Source organism: Schistocerca americana, chromosome X, assembly GCF_021461395.2.
Source record: "Schistocerca americana isolate TAMUIC-IGC-003095 chromosome X, iqSchAmer2.1, whole genome shotgun sequence".
Taxonomy (NCBI): Eukaryota; Metazoa; Arthropoda; class Insecta; order Orthoptera; family Acrididae; genus Schistocerca; species Schistocerca americana.
Genome location: NC_060130.1, coordinates 513,624,422 through 513,643,355, shown reverse-complemented (window position 1 = coordinate 513,643,355; position 18,934 = coordinate 513,624,422). Strand labels below are relative to the sequence as shown.

The following is an 18,934-nucleotide window of genomic DNA, read 5'->3' as shown; positions in this document are numbered from 1 at the left end:
GAAATACACAGTATTGATGTTAATAATATTTATTTTATATTTCATTCTGAACTGGTTTTTGGCTTTCTAGTCAATCCTCAGATAACGTAAGACTATATTACTGTGAGACATCAGTTATGTTCCTCCAAGTACCGACAGAATATTCTATAAATGATAGTTCCAGTTAATAGTTTAGTTGCTGAGCAGTTTTCAGTTTCAGTTGATATGTTAGTATCTTGGTGTTACTCAGCAGTTTTAGATGATGACTTTAGAAAGAAAGGTAAAGTTTTCCTATCAAAAGGCTGCTGGGTAAATTCAGAGGTGTAATAATTGTATATTCGAGATATAAGAGGCACCAAAAAGTTTCTTTTTGAAGGCAGCATAGTCCAGAATCGGTATGCCAGTCAGGCAAAATTGTCATGAGCATTGAGGCAATCATCCCACTGACACACCAGCCCACCAGGATGAAGATTTTTGATTGGTGGAACAACATACCCTGTTGCATGAAGAAGTCTTTAACTGTCCCTCATCTGACAGGAATTATCGACTCTCCAAGGCCCTTTTTAAGGGACTGAAAGCATGATAATCATATGGAGAGAGATCAGGCTAATAGGGTGAGTGTTTGAGTGTCTCTCACTTCAGTTAGTATAACTTTTGTGTTACAACACTTACAATATGCGGATGTGCATTATCATGAAGCAACAGTGCCTCTTGTCAAATTTTTCCACAAAGGGTTTTTGAATAGACATGCTGCTGTGTACACACTCTTCATTCTCCAGTGGATATCTACCAGTGTTTGTCCTTCAGCAGCCAAGAGAAGAATAACAGCATGTTGGTCCTGTTTGGATGCATCTGCTAATAATGTCACCATAGTTCATGTTTCTGCACTTGCACCGCATGCTTGTCAAAAACATGTAAATGCCACACTAATACCTTGTCTTCATGTTGGTGCTTATATACCCACAATAGAGTCATGCTATGTTGCATAGACAGCACAGTGCTCACCCCTTATAGCAGCAACATGAGCGAGTCAAGACAGGGTTCAGAATGTATGGAGCCATACCCCCAGTATTCTTCTGCTTAAGATTTTGTGCTGACTGAAGTATATAATATTTGGGGCTAGAAAGGATGTTATTCATCACCAGAAATTTTTGTATTACTCATTGGAATATCTTTGTTTTATTTTAGGTATCTGGGGAATACCTCAATGAGTAGCAGAAACAAAAAATGGAGACTCCAGATTGAGATATCACCAAAAGGATAGGATTAGGAAAAGAATACAGTGCTACCCATTGTCAAGATGACCAATAGGTCTCTAGAAGAGCGTAGCGTTCCAAAGGATTGGTAAAGGGCACAAGTCATCCCCGTTTTCAAGAAGGGACGTCGAACAGATGTGCAGAACTATAGACCTATATCTCTAACGTCTATCAGTTGTAGAATTTTGGAACACATATTATGTTTGAGTATAATGGCTTTTCTGGAGACTAGAAATCTACTCTGTAGGAATCAGCATGGGTTTCAAAAAAGACGATCGTGTTAAACCTAGCTCGCGCTATTCGTCCACGAGACTCAGAGGGCCATAGACATGGGTTCCCAGGTAGATGGCGTGTTTCTTGACTTCTGCAAGGCGTTCGATACAGTTCCCCACAGTCATTTAATGAGCAAAATAAGAGCATATGGACTATCAGACCAATTGTGTGATTGGATTGAAGAGTTCCTAGATCACAGAACGCAGCATGTCATTCTCAGTGGAGAGAAGTCTTCCGAAGTAAGTGTGATTTCAGGTGTGCTACAGGGGAGAGTTGTAGGACCATTGCTATTCACAATATACATAAATGACCTTGTGGATAACATCGGAAGTTCACTGAGGTTTTTTGCAGATGATGCTGTGGTATATCGAGAGGTGTAACAATGGAAAATTTTACTGAAATGCAGGAGGATCTGCAGCAAGTTGACGCATGGTGCAGGGCATGGCAATTGAATCTCAATGTAGACAAGTGTAATGTGCTGCGAATACATAGAAAGAAAGATCCCTTATCATTTAGCTACAATATAGCAGGTCAGCAACTGGAAGCAGTTAATTCCACAAGTTATCTGGGAGTACACATTAGGAGTGATTTAAAATGGAATGATCACATAAAGTTGATCGTTGGTAAAGCAGATGCCAGACTGAGATTCATTGGAAGAATCCTAAGGAAATGCAATCTGAAAACAAAGGAAGTAGGTTACAGTACGCTTGTTCGCCCACTGCTTGAATACTGCTCAGCAGTGTGGGATCTTTACCAGATAGGGTTGATAGAAGACATAGAGAAGATTCAACGAAGAACAGCGCGCTTCATTACAGGATCATTTAGTAATCGCGAAAGCGTTACGGAGATGATAGATAAACTCCAGTGGAAGACTCTGCAGGAGAGATGCTCAGTAGCTCAGTAAGGGATTTTGTTGAAGTTTTGAGAACGTACCTTCACCGAGGAGTCAAGCAGTATATTGCTCCCTCCTACATATATCTCACGAAGAGACCATGAGGATAAAATCAGAGAGATTAGAGCCCACACAGAGGCATACCGACAATCCTTCTTTCCACGAACAATACCAGACTGGAATAGAAGGGAGAATGGATAGAGGTACTCAAGGTACCCCTGCCACACACCGTCAGGTGGCTTGTGGAGTATGGATGTAGATGTAGATGTAGATGTAGAATTGAGTTGTAAATGCACGCATGATCTCTGCCACCAGCAGCTCTGACTGCTACCACTGGTAGTGGTGTGGCCACATTACTAGTAGCTGTACATTCTGTTTTTATGTAACATTGTGAGCATCTCAATTACTCACAGTGTCATCTGAAAATACATTCACATGAAGAGGTGGTGTTCAGTAGGGGACACCTGTGCAACAGGCCAACCACAGTTTGTTGCAGTATGGTGTGTGATGTATCTTTGCAGGCTTATGCACTTAAAAATAAAACAATAGAAATTGAAACATGAAATTCAGTATTAATTTTTTAAGTTATCAACCAAGAAAAGAGAAAAAATCAATGACTGCAATGTAAAATAACCTTCCCAATAGTTAAGGTTGACCTATGGACACTGGAAAGGTATACAAATTGTTATCAAGAAATCATAGACTTGTGCATGTTTATTTTGATGAGATATGTTCAAACATGTAACAATGTTTTAGTTAATATCTTATTTTGCATTGCCAGATGAAAACTGCTGCAGAGGGGAAACCTTAACAAAACTGGTCGAAGTGCACTCTTCAGAAGGAACCATATCATCATTGCACTGGGCTTCAGATGACTGTTTATTAGTATGTTCCTCTTCTGGTCCTATGGAGCTATGGAAACTCAAAGCAGTTGGTGGTGAGTGACTGTGTTATGTAGCATCTGCACACATTTTTTGTGCCTCTCAGCTTGCTAGTCATGAAGTGACAGGAGTTACAATTTCAGACAGTACTATATTTGCCACATCTTTGATCAAACAATACTGTAGTGTAACAACCATGGTACCATTGATCATTGTCTGTGTTGAACTGTCCATCAGCTGTTTGCTGTGGAAACAAGTAATGAAGCAGTATCTCACCTTTCACAGCTGCTGCTCTTAACTCCTCCTTGGAGCACAGTTTTAAATTAGGTCACATGAAACATTTAAGCATTCATTATGTTTGTATGGACCTTGCCGTTGGTGGGGAGGCTTGCGTCCCTCAGTGATACAGATAGCTGTACTGTAGGTACAACCACAACGGAGGGGTATCTCTTGAGATGCCAGACAAACGTGTGGTTCCTGAAGAGGGGCAGCAGCCTTTTCAGTAGTTGCAGGGGCAACAGTCTGGATGACTGACTGATCTGGTCTTGTAACACTAACCAAAATGGCCTTGCTGTTCTGGTACTGCGAACGGCTGAAAGCAAGGGGAAACTACAGCCATAATTTTTCCCGAGGGCATGCAGCTTTACTGTATGATTAAATGATGATGGCGTCCTCTTGGGTAAAATATTCCGGAAGTAAAATAGTCCCCCATTCGGATCTCCAGGCGGGGACTACTCAAGAGGACGTCATTATCAGGAGAAAGAATACTGGCATTCTACGGATCGGAGTGTGGAATGTCAGATCCCTTAATCGTGCAGGTAAGTTAGAAAATTTAAAAAAGGAAATGGATAGGTTAAAGTTAGATATAGTGGGAATTAGTGAAGTTTGGTGGCAGGAGGACCAAGACTTTTGGTCAGGTGAATGCAGGGTTATAAATACAAAATCAAATAGGGGTAATGCAGGAGTAGGTATAATAATGAATAAAAAAAATAGGAGTGCGGGTAAGCTACTACAAACAACATAGTGAACGCATTATTGTGGCCAAGATAGACACGAAGCCCACACCTACAACAGTTGTACAAGTTTATATGCCAACTAGCTCTGCAGATGATGAAGAAATTGATGAAATGTATGATGAGATAAAAGAAATTATTCAGGTAGTGAAGGGAGATGAAAATTTAATAGTCATAGGTGACTGGAATTCGAGAGTGGGAAAAGGGAGAGAAGGAAACATAGTAGGTGAATATGGAATGGGTGTAAGGAATTAAAGAGGAAGCTGCCTGGTAGAATGTTGCACAGATCATAATTTAATCATAGCTAACACTTGGTTCAGGAATCATGAAAAAAGGTTGTATACATGGTAGAAGCCTGGAGATACTAGAAGGTTGGAATACTCTCTTTCAAATTCTAAAGGTGGCAGGGGTAAAATACAGGGAGTGAAAGGCTATTTACAATTTGTACAGAAACCAGATGGCAGTTATAAGAGTCGATGGGCATGAAAGGGAAGCAGTGGTTGGGAAGGGAGTGAGACAGGGTTGTAGCCTCTCCCCGATGTTATTCAATCTGTATATTGAGCAGGCAGTGAAGGAAACAAAAGAAAAATTCGGAGTAGGCATTAAAATCCATGGAGAAGAAATAAAAACTTTGAGGTACTCCTATGACATTGTAATTCTGTCAGAGACAGCAAAGGACTTGGAAGAGCAGTTGAACGGAATGGACAGTGTCTTGAAAGGAGGATATAAGATGAACATCAACAAAAGCAAAACGAGGATAATGGAATATAGTCGAATTAAGTCGGGTGATGCTGAGGGAATTAGATCAGGAAATGAGACACTTAAAGTAGTAAAGGAGTTTTGCTATTTGGGGAGCAAAATAACTGAGGATGGTCAAAGTAGAGAAGATATAAAATGTAGACTGCCAATGGCAAGGAAAGCGTTTCTGAAGAAGAGAAATTGGTTAACATCGAGTATAAATTTAAGTGTCAGGAAGTCGTTTCTGAAAGTATTTGTATAGAGTGTAGCCATGTATGGAAGTGAAACGTGGACGATAAATAGTTTGGACAAGAAGAGAATAGAAGCTTTCGAAATGTAGTGCTACAGAAGAATGCTGAAGATAAGGTGGGTAGATCACATAACTAATGATGAGGTATCGAATAGAATTGGGAGAAGAGAAATTTGTGTCACAACTTGACTAGAAGAAGGGATCAGTTGGTAGAACATGTTCTGAGGCATCAAGGGATCACAAATTTAGCATTGAAGGGCAGCATGTAGGGTAAAAATTGTAGTGGGAGACCAAGAGATGAATACACTAAGCAGATTCAGAAGGATGTAGGTTGCAGTAGGTACTGGGAGATGAACAAGCTTGCACAGGATAGGGTAGCATGGAGAGCTGCATCAAACCAGTCTCAGGACTGAAGACCACAACAACAACATGTTTGCATGTTGGGTTTAATTTGTTAGGTACGTGATAGGAAATGCCAAATACAGAATTAGTTTGTTTTACTGACAGTCTAAATCAGGAAGATGAAACTGGATTTCTTTTCCTGCAGCCCTGTTGATCTGGGTGAAGATCACTTCCTCTTGTAACCCTCTGAAAAACACAAAGAAAAAATGTATATCCTGTAACAATGTGTACATACACTATGTGATCAAAAGTATCGGGACACCTGGCTGAGAATGACGTACAAGTTCATGGTGCCTTCCATTGGTAATGCTGGAATGCAGTATGGTGTTGGCCCACCCTTAGCATTGATGACAGCTTCCACTCTCACAGGGGTATGTTCAATCAGGTGCTGGAAGGTTTCTGGGGGAATGGCAGCCCATTCTTCATGGAGTGCTGCATTGAGGAGAGGTATGGATGTCAGTGGGTGAGGCTTGGTATGAAGTCGGTGTTCCAAAACATTCAGATCAGAACTCTGTACAGGCCAATCCATTCCAGCGATGTTATTGTCATGTAACAGTTCGCCACAGGCCATGCATTATGATCTGGTGCTTGATCATGTTGAAAGATGCAATCACCATCCCCGAATTGCTCTTAAACAGTGGGAAGCAAGAAGGTGCTTAAAACATCAATGTAGGCCTGTGATGTGATAGTGTCATGCAAAACAAGGGGTGCAAGCCCCCTCCATGAAAAACATGACACTCCATAACACCACTGCCTCCAAATTTTACTTTTGGCACTACACACACTGGCAGCTGATGTTCACAGGGCATTCGCCGTACTCTCACCCTGCCATCAGATTGCCACATTGTGTACCGTGATTTGTCACTCCACACAATGTTTTTCCACTGTTCAGTCGTCCAATGTTTATGCTTCTTACACCAAATGAGGCATCTTTTGGCTTATGAGCAGCCGCTTGGCGATGAAATCCGAGTTTTCTCACCTCCAACCTAATTGTCATAGTACTTGCAGTGGGTCATGATGCAGTAAGGAATTCCTGTGTGATGGTCTGGATAGATGTCTGCCTATTACACATTACGATACTCTTCAACTGTCAGCGGTCTCTGTCAGTCAACAGATGAGGTCGGCCTGTATGCTTTTGTGCTGTATGTGTCCCTTCACATTTCCACCTCACTATCACATCAGAAACAGTAGACCTAGGGATGTTTAGGAGTATGGAAATCTCATGTACAGATGTATGAAACAAGTGACAGCCAATCACCTGACCACATTCGAAGTCCATGAGTTCCACGGTGTGCCCCATTCTACTCTCTCACGATGCCTAATAACTACTGAGGTCGCTGATGTGGAGTACCTGGTAGTAGGTGGCAGCGCAATGCACCTAATATGAAAAAGTATGTCTTTGGGATTGTCCGAATACTTTTGATCGCGTAATGTATGTACTATGGAGAGCTGTGACTGGTAATAAATATATTCCACATTTTTCAAAACACCCCATCATGTAATCAAGTGATAAATTTTTATTTGATGAAAGAAAGTTGATTACCTGGGACTGCATTAAAATTACTTATTTTCTGTACTTGTCAGTGGTATCTACCATATTTCCAGTCACTACATATTGCTTTATTTTCTGTTACAGATGAATGTCACTCTCTTACCTGTCTTCAGAAGTTCAGCTTACCAACTAAGAAAAGGTCATCTGTTATGACAGCTGTGATTCATGACAGTCATCTGTTATTTGGTGACAGGACAGGAAACATACATGTTTATGGTTTAATAACCACTGATGATGTAAGTGTTATCTTCATGCCAGCCAACTCAGCAAAAGTTTACATTGTAAATTACATCTTTGAGCCACCCCTTGATCCCAGTATGTATTCATCAAACATGTTTAGGACCAAGATTTCTTATTCATGAAAGTAATGCCTGAAGCTTTTTTGCACATAAATGAGGGCTTCATCATGATTATGATGCGGATATAAGTATATCACCCTAATTTTTGGTGGAGTCCATACAAGGTAGCAAACAATGAAGGGAAACTGTTTCATGAATGAACTCATTACAGCAGGAAAAATCTGAAGTTGGAACACAACCCTATTGCCCATGGTGCCAGAATGGATCATACATCAGGTTAAAAAATAAAAACTTTCCATAGTTTACGTGGGCTTTGTTTGTACACACATTTGTTCATCACGTTGGTTAGATGGAAATATAACAGAAACAGAACAGTCTTGTTTCTGTGCAGACTATGAGTGATAAGAAATGTGATGTGCACGAGGTGCATAAGGAGCAGTTTTCTTTAAAAATGAAGCAGTTAATATGGCACAGAAAGTATCAGTTTTTTCAATCTTAAAGGCTTTGAGTGAATTCTTTTGGGAGATTTGTGACTTAATAACTAATGTAATAGTTCAAAAATATTTTTTTTTTGCGTTTGGAATTGGCACTTTATGCCTCCTTGTTTCTACCAGAAGTCTCACATCTTTTTTTACACCTTTTGTTACATTTTTATACCTAACGATCCTAAGCCTACAAGTCTGTTGTTGATATAGTCCCTCGAGCAATGATACAGTAATTCTGTACATTTTATGTCCTGTGAGCAGAAGAGTGGTAAGGCACATCACACAGATTGACAAAGGTATCAGATTTTTGCACCATCATAGCAACAACATATTTGTAAATTGAAATGTGGAATGCTTTGCGTGGAGAGTTGTCTGCGTCTTCAGTTTCTCTTTTCATAAATGGAACTACTTGTCATTAATTTTATATAATACCTAATAGCACACCAGTCTCTCATAGAAGGAAGATAAATAATGTAAGATTTTAAAGCCAATCATAGTGAGGCCATTAGAGATAGAGTACAATCCAGATTGAATGAGGATGGGTGGGAAACTGTGTGTGACGTATTTCAAGGAATCATACTGACACTTTTTCTGTTGTGAAGCAATGGTACAACAGTATGATAATATTAGTATGGAGATTATGATGTACCAGTTATCTGAATGTGTGGTTTATATGATTTTCATTGTATTTACCACACAATGTTCTTGAATACTTGTAGCACTTAACACTATTATGTATCTCTGTTTACTGGCAAACAAAATTCCAATGCCATTTACCTACCAAGGATTGCAATGCCTTATTATGTATACATCAGTGCAAACAAACAATACACTTGCTTAATAAAGAGTGCTCTTCATTCTTAAATTGCTTTGCTACTGCTGATGAACCATTCCCTTTACTATTATGTACTTTGAACCTTATTTTAAAGTTTCTTCCTATCTCACCCATATACTTCATCTCACAGTATTGATATTTCATTTCATATAGTCCTACTTACCCCATCCAATTTGCACCATTACCAATTTTATGTTCTAGCTTTGCTCCAGTTTATCTGCCAAAAGCCGGCCGAAGTGGCCGTGCGGTTAAAGGCGCTGCAGTCTGGAACCGCAAGACCGCTACGGTCGCAGGTTCGAATCCTGCCTCGGGCATGGCTGTTTGTGATGTCCTTAGGTTAGTTAGGTTTAACTAGTTCTAAGTTCTAGGGGACTAATGACCTCAGCAGTTGAGTCCCATAGTGCTCAGAGCCAACCATCTGCCAAAATGCTTTTTAACTTATAAACCTAGATCCACATACACATCCTGCAAGACACCATACAGTGCTTGCCAGAGGGTACCCTGTACCACTACTAGTCATTTCCTTTACTACTCCACTTGCAAATAGAGGGAGGGAAAAACGACTGTCTGTATGCCACCATACAAGCACTAATTTCACACTCTTATCTGTGTAGTCCTTATATAAAATGTATATCGAGTAGTTTCACCAGTCCATATGAAATGATTCCTCAATATGGCATCACTCTATTATATTGCTGTAAATTTATCTTGTTTTGGTGGTTTCTATGTCTTGCCATGGCATTAATCGTATCTTTTAAACCTGCATCATAACCGATCATTTTTGTCTAAGTGTTCATCTTTGTCCTCAAGATTTAAGGGGGTGGTATCAGCCCTATGCACTGTATAAAAAAAAAAAAATACAATTTTATGTTTATATGGATGGCATGAGTTCTTATCATTTAGTTCTGTAACATCTTAGATATCTGCTGTTCTGGATATGTGATAAAGTAATCTCAGATGAAGAGAACTGTCAAGTGGATGTGTAAAAAGGCAAATAAATAATGGAAAAGGCATCACATCACATTTTGACCTCATGTGGGCCAGTTAGGATAAGCAGAAATATACTGATTGTAAACAAAGAGGCAGATGTGATTGTGAGATTTGGAGACAAGAGGAGTGGGATAGAAGCAAAGAAGAAAGGAAATTAAAAAATGAATGCATGCATGAATATTTTCAATTAAGAGTAAGACATTAATAATGGCAGTTAAGAAAGTAAAATGTAATAATATAACATTAGAAATAACAACATGAATAAAGAAAACTGCAATGTGAGAGAATATGTGTACTGAAGAGAGATCCTATAACTGACTGCAGGTAATTACAGTGTCATTGGCTTTAATTTCATTAGGTATCTGACTACTGTTTTCAGTATTGGATGGACAGTGTGGTTGGGTTGTGGGGGGGTGGGGGGGGGGGGGGGGGTTAGAATAACTGGTGCAGAAGTAGCTGCAATTAAATGCTTCCACCATAGTCTGTAAATCTTAATAACTGGCATGTGTATATTCCTTAGGTTCACTGGAATCTGTGCAACTTTTGCCACTTGCAACATGTATGAGTCTACGTAGTAGATAGCAGTCAGCAAAAGGGGTACATTGCTACTTTATCTGTGAAGGTTTACACATTGGCATGTAATATGATTAAATGTTTTATTTCAAATCATTTGTGACTCTGTGCTTAAAGGAAAGGAAAATTTTCAGGAATGATTTATTGTCCCATAAGAATTTCCATTTCTGAATTAATTTGCTTATTTGTGATAAATTTTGTGATCTTGGTTACACATTCATATCAGTAATTAATTGTTCCAGAACAATGGGACAGTAATGTTGGATAAACTGCATACAAAGCACCAGCACGGAAAAGAAAGTGTCACATTTATAATGAGCCTGAAATCTGAAATAATTTCAGTTGGACGTGATGGTATGCTCTGCTGGTTTACTGTAGCAAATAAAACATTACATGAGGTTTCTGTCTGTAGGCTACCTATGGAATGGCCTGCAAGAATTCTTATTGCAAATGGTGGAATCCTTATTGCAGGTTTTGTTGATGTAAGTACTGTCTTTTTTTTTTTAAATTCAGTCTTTCAGAGCAAAATTTGTCTTCCTGTCTTCTGTGTCCATTTATTTTCATACATGTTTTGTATCTTGGTGATTGAGCTTATACAAAAATGTATTTTTTTTCATCAAAATAAGACAGTATGAGAGATTTGTAGCTTTTTTGTTGTGATTAATCTTAAACAAAGTTGCAAATCATGGTATTATTGTTAAAGCATACCAAACTAAAACAAAGTGTTATTTTGTGATTGAAGTGTCTTTTATATAAAAGCTGCAGTGATATTAACATGTATCATGTGTACTGCTGCAGTGGTGGAGTGTTGTGTTTGTTGATGTATGTAAACTTTGCAATGTTGTTTTTAAGCACTTGCTCATCTTCAGATAATAGTGTTGACTTTTGCTAGAAGACTTTTGTAGAATTTTGCATGTCATTGAGCAAGGTGTTGTAAGGAGATGCAAAGCAATAGCCTTTAGCATACTCACAAGGATAACAGCACATATTGTTGAAAGACACTGAAAATTAGGGGGGGGGGAGCTACAGAACCCAAAAATGCAAAGTAGTAGACTTATCACTACTTTTGTTTCATGTAATCCTGGAGAAATATGTTGTGCTGCAGATGTTAGGCTCCAAAATGTTTACTGTTATAAAGAACTATTCACGGCACTGATGAAATACTGTATTTCAGTACTTTACTTAAGAATGTAAAATAAGACAATGTGTGTAGTTGCTATAAGGAGTATTTCCAGGTTCGCAAGTGCCCATGTTTCTTATACAATTTTCACAGAGTGCTATGAAAGGTCTTTTTTTATCATTGGTGATGAAAAGTGGGATAGTACATCAATGGTAACTCCTGACAACGGTTACTTGAGTGATTTCATTCCAGTTAATCCAAAATGGGGAAAGAGAACTTCATTTCAGGAGAAGAACATGACAGCAGAACACGGCGGCCAAAAGGATAATCACATCATGGATTTCATGGAGCCTATAACAAATAACGTATTTCACACTCATAGTGTAATACTCCAGAACAGTGATGTGACATTAAAGTTTTATTATCAGAAATACAGATACATTGAATTGTTTTCTTTAATTGTAAAAAGCATGAAGTGAGAATACTGACAAGTCCCATTGAGACAATTTTGAGCACATACTTTATAAGCCTGACTTCAGTAAAACTGTCATCGCTTTGTACACTTCAAAGATTGTATTGTGTCTCAGTCATTTGAGAAAAGTAAACTATCAAAGATTTCCTTGCAAAACTAGCTGAGCCCTGAGTGGAGTTCTATGAAAAACAAAACAGCTGTTTCCTCAGTATAAGTGCTTGGCATGGACTTCAGACAACAGAGGAAAGTGACACAATTGTACCATTTATTTAGTGGCATAAATACATTTTCTGTTTTCTTATCCATTCATCCTTTGTGTTAGAGTGGTTCATAGTTTTATAAACCACACCATAAGTTTAATGGAAAAAGAGAAATTCTTGTAAAGACAGGCTGTGGCAGGCACACCAGTCATGATAGAACTCGAGCATTACTTAATGCAGAAATAAATGTAGTATAAAATTGACTATATGTTTAAACATTTTGCCCTATTGTCCAGATTTTTTTTTTGTATGATTAAAAACACACAGTCGTAAATTATAAAAGCAGATGTGTAGCAAATCACTCTGAATTCTAGGACTGTCAACAAAAAGTGTTGAGCAGACAACCATTCAAAACTACTACCTCGATGTGCGGTACAAACATTACCACCCTACACATTTACTGCTGCTCACCAAACATCACAAGGCTGCAGAGGTTAATGTGGGCACTGGAACATCATCATTAGACTCTAAAATTGTGGAACAAAGTCACCTGAACTCACCAATGACAGAGTACAAATAAACTGAAATCCATATTAGGTTATATATCATGCTTCACAAAAAGTTATTGTTCAGGCATGTGGTGGAGCAACTCTTATGTGAGGGAATGAAATGGGTAATTTGATAGGTTTGCTTTTCTCTCTCTCTCTCTCTCTCTGACAAACAATATGTGAAGATACTTCCATGTATTTACATTTGTTTGTTTATTTACAGTACACTGCGGGCAATGTGCACCCTCAATGCAAAACTGTATCATCCCCACATAGTGCCAGGATTTTTTGAGAAACACTTCTCCTAATCTCAATTCTACTAAACACATTTGGGACGTTTTTGAATGAGATGCGCATGTCTTGGGCCAAACTTTGATCATTCTGAAGTATTTGTGCATGGTGGTTGATTGGTAATGAATTATGTTGTCGGTGTCTCATGGAGCCTGTGTCACAAAGCATCAAATCTCAATCATGGAGAAATGAGGTACTGACTGCTGTTTTACCCAGATGAAAAAGACCACTTCAGCTGTATGCTAAATCTTTATTTATGATTCAATTAGTTTCGTGCCATTAGAGCCACATCTTCAGGATGTATCTTAATTTCATAATTTCTTTCAAATGATAACCGGTAGATGACCAAACATTCTTTGTCCAACTGCTGCTCAGATGTTGGGTCTGATTGCCGATTCTACGTGGAATCATCCTGTAGTTCAAGAATGTGTAGTCTCAGCATTATGAAGCTCACTGAAATTCACCATTGCAAATGAAAGATCATGAGAGAATGCTCTCAATGGGCAGTGAATTTTGAAAACTAGAACATATTACTTGACTTGTTTTGTAATCCCATCTAAAACTATCATTTTCCACAGAACACATTTCATTTAATGCTAGGTGTCGAAAAGTTGACAAGGGAAAAAATATTCACTTTCATCTGACTGTTGAGACTTGATAACAGTTGTGACATCCTATGCTGTTGACTTTTCAAGATTTCAGATGTAGATCTCATTAATGTATAGTCATTGCTGCTACAACAGTTCAGTTGGATTGTATGAGTGCTGTTCCTGTAATTTAGCGTACTGTTTTAGGTACTGCCAATTTTTGTGGAATTCTTGTGCCAAGGAATCACTCATTTAGCTCAGTAGATGCAAGAATCTCATAATGGTAGATGGAGCTAAGCCTTTTTGACATTTTTTACATTCCCATGATTCACTGCTGGTGAACCTACACCCACTATAACACTTTCCAGTCAAGGACAGGAAGGAGCAGGTTACACTCAAATGTGCAAATGTAGTTCAGATCTGCAATGCACTTTGGAGTCTTCATTTTGAAAGCGATAGATGTGGATTTCTCGCAGTCATATTCTACTCATAGTAGAGAGATTTTTTTTCCAAGAGAGGAGACAGAAGTTGACAGTTGCATTCTGTCATAACCATCAGAAGGCCACAGTTCTGTCCTGGATTCATTTTAGGCTAAAATGTCTACTAAAATGTCTATGCAGGGCAGTATACTATACACTCCTTTTTGCCACTCTGTCACTTCAGCCTTCCAACCTAAGCTACACATGCTGAATGAGAAAGTATCACACTGTACCATCAGCATGGACACACTGAATATCAATCTGCATTCTGAAAACATTTCTGCCCTACCCCTTCACCTTTGCTGCTCCCACTTCCAACCTCTTACATAGTGACTGTGAAGGCTGAAGTTGCCAAATTTTACGAGCCCGATGATTAATTTCATGACTGGTTAGATTATATCATTTAGACAGCATGACAGATCATTTTGAAGGGATGTGTACATGTGAAGCTGTCATGGAAAATAGGTTACTGAAGTGTAGTGGCAGTCATAAAAAATCTCCTTCCTGATGCTATAGTATGCCTTGTTTATCATTTTGTGCATTGTTGTGTAATAATCTTGCAATTTTTTATTTATAGGTGAAGTTTATTGTTTGGAGCCATGAAGAAAAACGAATACTCCTAGAAGTTCAATGTGGAGGTGGTCATAGAGCATGGGACTGTGCAGTTAATGAAGATATTTTCACTTTTCTATATCTGAAAGATAATGTTGTACACAGATGCATATGGAGCTTAGTTGATTTAACACGACCACATTTGCAGGTAAGCAGTTAAAAATAAATGTGAAATAAAAATTTTGGTTGCTTTGACTGCATTGTAGCTTGCAACATAAACTTTTAATTTAAATTATTGTGACATGTTATCAAGCTCATCCATACAACAGTTTGTAATGGTAAAGTGGGTTGGGGGGACTAGCCCTAGGTGTATGGAATATTTTTAATATTTGGAAGGACGAATGGCAATTTGTAAGTAGCCATAAAAAAGTCCCAGTTTTGAATCTATTAAAGACCTACATAATTTCAACTTTTAAATAATTTTCTTGAAAGAAAAACACCTGACTACACTGGGGAAGGGGTGGGGGGCACCCCCATCCCCTCCCACTCACACCCCTTGCCTCCGGGTATGGGCGCACTTACCTCTTATACTGGTACTGTAAGTGTACAGCACAAACATTTGCTTAATCTGATGAAAGTGTTGCCATGTTGTCTCAGACTGCTCACAAAAAGCTTTACTTCATCTGTATGTCTTCTAATGTGTGTGGACTTAAATCAAACAGGAGGAAGAAATGAAAGAATGAATCTTATGAAGCTAAAAACTAACTTTATTTTGAAATAAAAACAAAACAATAATGAAAAGGAATGCTGTCCACTCAGTACTGTTTCCACCCTGTATTTACCAAGCAAGGTAGTGCAGTGGCTAGCACACTGGACTTGCATTCAGGAGGATGACGGTTCAATCCTGTGTCCAGCCATCCCTATTTAGGTTTTCTGTAATTTCCCTAAATTGTTCCAGGCAAATGCCAGAATGGTTCCTTTGAAAGGGCATGGCTGACTTCCTTCCCCATCCTTCCCTAATCCGATGAGACCAATGACCTTGCTGTTTGGTCTCCTCCCCCAAAACAACCCAATCCAACCCACCCTGTATTTTATAATATGCTCAGACACTTTTCGACACACCATCTACAGGGCAGTCAAGAAGTAGTTGCTTGAGCCTATATCGCATCTTGCAGTGGCCTTCCTGAGGTCATTCAATGAGATAGGAGGGTTCATGCAGTAACACACTGCAAGTTTTAACTGTTCCTAAGCATGCTCAGTTGGGTTCAAGGCAGCAACCACCATAGGCCATTCCATTCAGTCGATTCCTGCTTCTCAAAGGGGTGTTCACAAGGTGGGTGCAGTATTATCTTGCAGTATCATTTTGAAAGGGGAAACTGTTGCTGAAATATTGACCATAGAGTTGGATAGTAGATTTGAGTATCCTGTCCTCCTGTTGCACAGCTTTCAAATTCCCCTCAATAGCAATAAGAGGTGTCAGACAGTTGTACAGTATATCAACCCAAAAAATGACTGACCTACTTCCCTGTTTAATCAGTGTGACTGCATGCCTGATGCACGTATTTGTAACTGACTGGCACCACACTCTTCTATGATGAGTGTCAAGCATCAACAAATCCTGTACTCAGTGGTGAAGGGAACCTGATGCCATTGATCCAGGTTCTATCTCAGGTGTTCCCCCTATCTCAGGTGTTCCCTCACTCAATTTCTTCTCACACTATTGTACTGGAAGGTTTGTACTTTGCTTGTAATGGGTTATTAGAGGCCAAATAGATTGTTTGCAGATAGCTGCATGCTATCTGGTTTGACACAGTCCTTCCAGATGCCTCGTACACCAGTTTAGGAGGAAACTTCTCATGCTGTCAATGCTTCTTGTTATATAATAGCAAGGGGAGCATGTTCTACACTTGAAATGACTCTTTGAGGCATTTAGACAGAATGAATAGTGTGCACTGGCTGCATTATCATTTTCACAGTTATAGACAGTGTGCTGTACTACTGAACTTGACACAAAATGTAGGTTTACTTTTACTTTCATTGGGCAAGTGGTTATGCCTAATGATTTCCTGTGGTCAAAAAAGCTTTCTGATCAAACAAATACAAACCATACAATTCATGGGGATGATGCTAAAAAGAGTTTGATCAGTTTTGGGGAAGACATACCAACTACATACATAAAGTGCATGTGAATGAAACAACCTTAGAAGAATAAAATAGCAAAATTTCTACCACAGATGTGCCTCAAACTCAGCTCCAAGAGAATGGAAGACAAGTAAGTAAGTACTCGGGTGTCACAGTTGTCCCCTACTGACTAGTTTCTGACTGTGATATATATTCTCTTCCTAGAACCTCTTTTTCTGGTTTAGTACTCCCAGAATAAAGGATACCATGGAGAAATGATGTAACTGAGGTCCAGGCTTTTTTCTTAAATGAATTTTTCATTTTGTAGTGAAGTATGTACTAATGTGGAACTTTCTATCTGACTTAAACTGTGTGGGCGACTGGGACTGGAATCTGGAAGTCTGTTGTTTGAGTGCAGTGCCTTTATTCACTGAGCTATCAGAACACAACACACAATATTCTTTGTATCAGTAGTCCAGCAAGCTATACAGAGAGCACTGAACATAGACAGGCTCCAGCTCTTGGCTGTGATATGAGTACATCTACAGAGTGGCAAGTTAAGTGTTTATCCTTTTCTGTGTCTTCCATGCAGTATATTTATTAAATTTTATGTGTGTTTCTCTGTTTAAGAGGATTACTCTAGCATTTTTGTAAGCGTAAATTCATTCAGTCTCTAGTGCATCAGTTGCTCATTTGTTTTGTTCTGAAAGCTACAGTCCATTCGTTCAGTAAGCCAACCAGTCAGGATACAGCTAATGGCTGTGATACAAGAGCACCTACAGAGTGTAAAGTGTTTATCCTTAACTGTGTTTTCCACATAGTACATCTATTAAATTTCGTGCACATTTCTCTGTTTAAGTGGTTTAATCTTACATTGAATTGAATTGAATTTTATTTGATTCTGTAAGATTACATTGTGTACAGTAAATGTACGTGTAATATAGGACATCTCAAACATTCATTATGCTCCTCTCTCAAGCTGTTCCATATTTTGGTCACTATTTAGTATTGTCATGTCACCAGCATACAATATTTTCTTTTCTTCCTTTTCAACACCTATATCATTTACAAACACATTAAATAACAATGGCCCCATTATCGAATCCTGTGGCACTCCATATCTGATGGGTTTGGTTTCTGATTGGTATGAGTTTCCTAATTATACATACTGCTTGCAGTTGCACAAGTATGATTTTATCCATTCACCTAGTTGCCCTCGAATACCATAGTTGCCTAATTTTTGTATCAGCATTTCATGGTCAATGGTGAAAAATGCTTTTGAAAGATCCAGAAACATTGCAGAGACAACCTATTTTTCATCCAAGGACTGTAAAATGTATTCTGTTAGACTGGCAATTGCTGATTCTGTAGATTCAGTCTTTCTGAAACCATGTTGTGAGGGTGTGAGAATGTTATGTTTGTGCAAATAATTAACTAATCTGGTATACATAAGCATTTCTAGGATTTTTCAGAAACCTAATATAAGTGAAACTGGTCTGTAGTTGTTGGGGTCATCCTTATCCCCTTTCTTGTACACTGGCACCACCTTCGTTATCTTCAGTTTTTCTGGAAAAATTCCATATCTGAAACAACAGTTTACTATGTTCAGCAGTGGTGTTATTATCTGCTCACTTACCAGCTTTATTATATGATTTGATATTTCATCATCACCAGCTGATTTCTTGGACTTCAGTTTCTGTATAGTTTTCCGTAGTTCATCTTCCATGACTGGTCTTAAGAACATAGTAATGCTTGATCTTTTTGGTATCTTAATTCTCTTCTGTTTTTGACTATTTCTTTCCAATTTTAAATTTTCTGCTACACTGATATAATTATTATTCAGTATGTTTGCTATTTCCATACCATCTGTGACCACTGTGTTGTCTATTTTAATTGACCTAATACCTCCATCTTTGTTTGACCCATTGTTTTCCTTTCTTTCAGCATTAATTGCATTCCAAGCTGCCTTTGCCTTGTTTTTTGAGTTCGTTATGGTGGTCTCAATTGCTCTTGCTTTTGCTTCTCTTGCCGTTTTTCTATACTTCTTTTTTAACATTTTATAGTTTTCAGCTTCGCCCATCCATCTCAGATCCTGCAGCTACCTTTGCTGTTCTAGTATTTCACTGGTAATCCACTGTGTTTGATC

The 18,934-nt window shown here is 38.6% G+C and overlaps 1 protein-coding gene across 1 annotated transcript in view; it reads left to right on the top strand.

Moving 5' to 3' along the window:
* The window catches only part of LOC124555345 (WD repeat-containing protein 6), a 292,678-nt gene that overhangs the window by 171,978 nt on the left and 101,766 nt on the right, over positions 1–18,934 (top strand). Inside the window, exons 9-12 of the mRNA XM_047129225.1 lie at positions 3,182–3,337; positions 7,321–7,472; positions 10,661–10,900; positions 14,693–14,875. Of these exons, the coding sequence (XP_046985181.1) occupies positions 3,182–3,337; positions 7,321–7,472; positions 10,661–10,900; positions 14,693–14,875 (731 nt within the window). The remainder of the gene's footprint in view (positions 1–3,181; positions 3,338–7,320; positions 7,473–10,660; positions 10,901–14,692; positions 14,876–18,934) is intronic.